Source organism: Myotis davidii, unplaced genomic scaffold (assembly GCF_000327345.1).
Source record: "Myotis davidii unplaced genomic scaffold, ASM32734v1 scaffold89, whole genome shotgun sequence".
Classification (NCBI taxonomy): domain Eukaryota; kingdom Metazoa; phylum Chordata; class Mammalia; order Chiroptera; family Vespertilionidae; genus Myotis; species Myotis davidii.
In genome coordinates, this window is record NW_006300372.1 from 1,753,510 (window position 1) to 1,757,648 (window position 4,139).

At 43.6% G+C, this 4,139-nt stretch overlaps 1 protein-coding gene across 1 annotated transcript in view; it reads left to right on the forward strand.

Moving 5' to 3' along the window:
* ARHGAP26 (Rho GTPase activating protein 26) overlaps window positions 1–4,139 on the forward strand; it is a 416,968-nt gene that overhangs the window by 233,450 nt on the left and 179,379 nt on the right. Inside the window, exon 14 of the mRNA XM_006777037.2 lies at window positions 3,773–3,847. Within this exon, the coding sequence (XP_006777100.1) occupies window positions 3,773–3,847 (75 nt within the window). The remainder of the gene's footprint in view (window positions 1–3,772; window positions 3,848–4,139) is intronic.

Genomic DNA, 4,139 nt, shown 5'->3' on the forward strand with positions numbered 1-4,139 from the left:
GCTTTGTAGCCTTGAGCAGAGGCCACAGCCATCCAGGGCAGGCAGGAAGCTTGGCTTCCTCCATCGCCGGGGGCAACCTAAGCCTCCTGCTCACTCCAGCTCCGTGGCCGCTGCCATCTTAGTTGAGTTAATTTGAATAGTCACTCCTGATTGGCTGGTGGGCGTGGCTGGTGGTGTAGTGGAGGTATGGTCAATTTGCATGTTTCTCTTTTATTAGATTAGATGTACTAACATTTTAAAAGTTTGCTTATTTCTACTATACCTTTCTTCAATAAAGAAGGCAGTTTGCAAGGATAATCCTATATAATAAAGAGGTATTATGCAAACTGACTGCCACACCCTCACACAAAATAGCTGCTCCCATGTGGTCACAAGATGGCTGCCACAAGATGGCCTGCAGGGGAGGGCAGTTGGGGGTGACCAGGTCTTCAGGGGAGGGCAGTTGGGGGGGTACCAGGCCTGCAGGGGAGGGCATTTTGGGGGCAACCAGGCCTGCAGGGAGAGCAGTTAGGGGCGATCGGGCCCATAGAGGAGCAGTTAGGCGTTGATCAGGCCGGCAGGGTAATGGTTAGGGGCTGATCAGGCTGGCAGGCAGAAGCAGTTAGGGACAATCAGGTAGGCAGGCAGGCAAGCGGTTGGGAGCCAGCAGTCCTGGATTGTGAGAGGGACCCCCGAGGGGTCCCAGATTGGAGAGGGTGCAGGCTGGGCTGAGGGACACCCCTTCTCTCCCCCACCCCCACCCAGCACACAAATTTTGTTCACTGGGCCTCTAGTGTAAAATATAACCAGAGAATATAAAGTGACATTGTTGGGAGTGGATCTTGAGGAAATAAGGGCATGGGTCAGGTTGAGTTATAAGGATGTTTACAGAAAGGTGTTGTTAAGGTTAAAAATCAGAAACTGGCCAAATGTCTCAAAATTTGGTTAAATCAACAGTGCTACTTTCATGCAGTAAAAAACTCTGGATCACTAAAAATGCAGTGGAAATATATTTATTGACACCCAAGGTTTTGGTTATATGTAGTAAGTGAAAAGTGCAGGTTCTAAAACAGCCTGCCAAGCATGAACCCATTCTGGGGGTGGCGGGGAGAGGGGAGAGCCGTGCCAGCCCAGCTATCTTTATGTTGTCTCTCTGCTGTTTTTGCCACCTTCTTTTGATTTATCTGTTTTCCACAACTGCAGTTTCTAAGTTTTTAAAAGTAGGTATAACTAAGCCAAAACCGGTTTGGCTCAGTGGATAGAGCGTCAGCCTGCGGACTGAGAGGTCCCAGGTTTGATTCCGGTCAGGGGCATGTACCTGGGTTGCGGGCACATCCCCGGTGGTGGATGTGTAGGAGGCAGCTGATCGATGTTTCTCTCTCATCGATGTTTCTAACTCTCTCTATCTCTCTCCCTTCCTCTCTGTGAAAAATCAATAAAATATATTTTAAAAAAAATAAATAAAAGTAGGTATAACTAAGATAATTTTTCAACAGGCATTTTGAAATCTTTTTATTTAACCAGTTAATTGCCACAATATTTTGAATTTAATTTATAAAGGTCTGCTGCTTGCGTCTGTAGACACTTATGGCATACAAATGGTTAAAAATAAAAGAATCAGATATAAGAGTTCCAGGGTTAACAAAAGTAGAGGCATAAATGTGGAGCCAAAAGTGAGTTCAAAACAGAACCCTCCGGCACCTTCATATACTTGCCTGCGGTGGGCCACCTGTCTGCTGCTCAGTTTTCAGCAGCCAGAACAAAGAGAGAAACCTAATCATTTAAAACCCTTCACAGAGAGTGTGATAGATGCATACCCATAGCTCAGGAGGATGACTCTTTCTGATGTGAAGCCAGAAAATATACAGGATAAGTGGTGGGGAAAAGGAGGGTCACCAACTGGATTGGTCTCTTAGCTTCTGCTTCCGAAAATGATGTTTTAACTTCTGAGAAAGTTTTCATTTAGCACCAAGAGGGCATAAAGGCAGTGAGTTAAAAGCCATTTTTATATAAATGCATGAAGGAAGTGGCTATTTCCTTACTGCAGTGCATGTATGTACATACATATTTGTGGTGACCAGGGATGACCAGACCTCCCGTGCTGTCTGGGGTTCATTAATCATTGCCTAGTGGGAGTCGGGATTGTGTCAAATTCCAGGAAAGCACAAGGACAAAAGAAAGAGATAACACTTCAGAAAGGAGAAGCCCTTCAAGCCACCCCATCACTGAATAATGGTTCTGCTACTGAGTAACCTGGGGCCCATTCCTTAGTTTTTGACCAGCGTCTCCTGGCCATGAACCATGCGGGATCATGCCATGCTTTTATAGATCTGTTTTAGCTGTGGAGGCCCCTCATTCCAGACCACTTGCTTTTATTCATGAGTTCCATTTCTAGATAGGTGTTGTAGAATCAGCATTTTCCCACGTTTCTTTCAGGAAATTTTGTTTTGACTCCAAAGTAGTGGCTCTATCAGAGTATAATTCACTGTATTATCCATTCTATTCTATCACATATCATATACTGATCTGGGTGCTGGGGATACAATGGTGAGGAAGACAGAATCACTGTACTATGAGTTTACATTGTAGGTGGGGGGAGAGAGATAGACAAGAAACCCAAAAAAGATAATTTTAGGTATTAGCTGCTATAAAGAAAAAAAAAAAAAACAGGGCCAGGTCCTGGCCAGTAGTGTTGGAATGGGATGCATTGAAGAGGTTGTGTTTAAGCTGAGACCTGAATGATGGAAAAATCTAGGAAAGAAGGATTGCAGGTGGAAAAAAGGCTGTGATTGGGGGCCTGAGCTTGATTTGCTGGAGTAACAGGAAGGCCTGTGTGGCTGGAGCAGAGTGGAATGGTTGATGCTAGGGTCAGGGATAGGCCTGAGCTCAGTGATGTAGGACCTTGTAAGCACAGTAAGGTTTGATTGTGATCTAAATGCAATGGGAAACTACTGGAAGGTTTATAAGAAAAGACATGGTTTGAACTGATTTACGTTTTGAGAAGTTCTCTTTGTCTAGTGGTTGAAAATGGACCTCAGGAGAAAACAGGAAGTGGGAGAAAGGTATCAAATATGATGGGCATAGGACTAACAGGAGAAAAGTCATTTTACATCACTTGGTCTGAATTGTCCCCTTTGGTAAATGATACAGTGATGATCTCATCTTTGTATTTATGTGAAAAGTACTGAGGTGGGTTAGTTTTGGGTTTTTTGTTTGGGTGTTTGAAGGTAAACCCCTTCTAGTTCAGTTGCACATTTCCTTGGGTTGAATGAAGGTGGTCCTTCTTTTATTATATAATGAATATTTACATTACAAAAGAATGGGTTTTCTAATTTCTCAGTCTTGGCAAACATTCTCCAAAATTAAAAATGTCTTTGCCTTACAGCTCAATATTTTCATTCTCTCTGTGAAAATAAATTGTGAAGTATGAATTTTTTATCATGTAATTTTTGGCTTTCTAAATTAAAAAATTGGTTAACTTATCTATTTAAAAGTATATATTTTGCATCTTTCAAAACTCTTCAGATGCTGCTTTTGGCAACAGAAGAGAAAGGTTCCTTTCCCTTCTGATTACTGAACTAACATGAGGGCTGAAGTGTGCAGCACACCCGTGAAATCCTAGACAGCTGTACCAATCTCACTCCTTCGTTAAGAGCAGAGCTGAGTGACAGGGGACTTTAATTAGAGAGGCTTTTAGAAGGAACGAGAAAATAAAAACAGTGCTTTTGGCTGGGTTGGCTTGACTTGTGTTTTGATGTACCTCTAATTAAATCATCACTGTTTCTCTTCTCAGGTATTAATGAGCAGGGGCTCTACCGAATCGTGGGGGTCAATTCCAGAGTGCAGAAGTTGCTGAGTGTCCTGATGGGTGAGTGCAGCTCTGGCTCTGCCAGACAGGCCCCTGAAAAGTCACCAGGTCCCTGAATATGGACAGCCTAGGTGGCTCATGTGACCACCACACCCTACTCTGTCTTTAATAGCTCATGACTCCCTCTGTCCTGTTTGGAGACAAGAGCATTTAGTGGCACACCCAGGGCCTGAGGAAAGATATCCCTCTAGCTTACAAAGGACCTCTGGTCTCATGTTCCCTGTTAAAGAGAAGGGGTCATGTGGTGCCCAGATAAAATGTATATAAGCAGATAGAGTTGATTCTCTTTGTG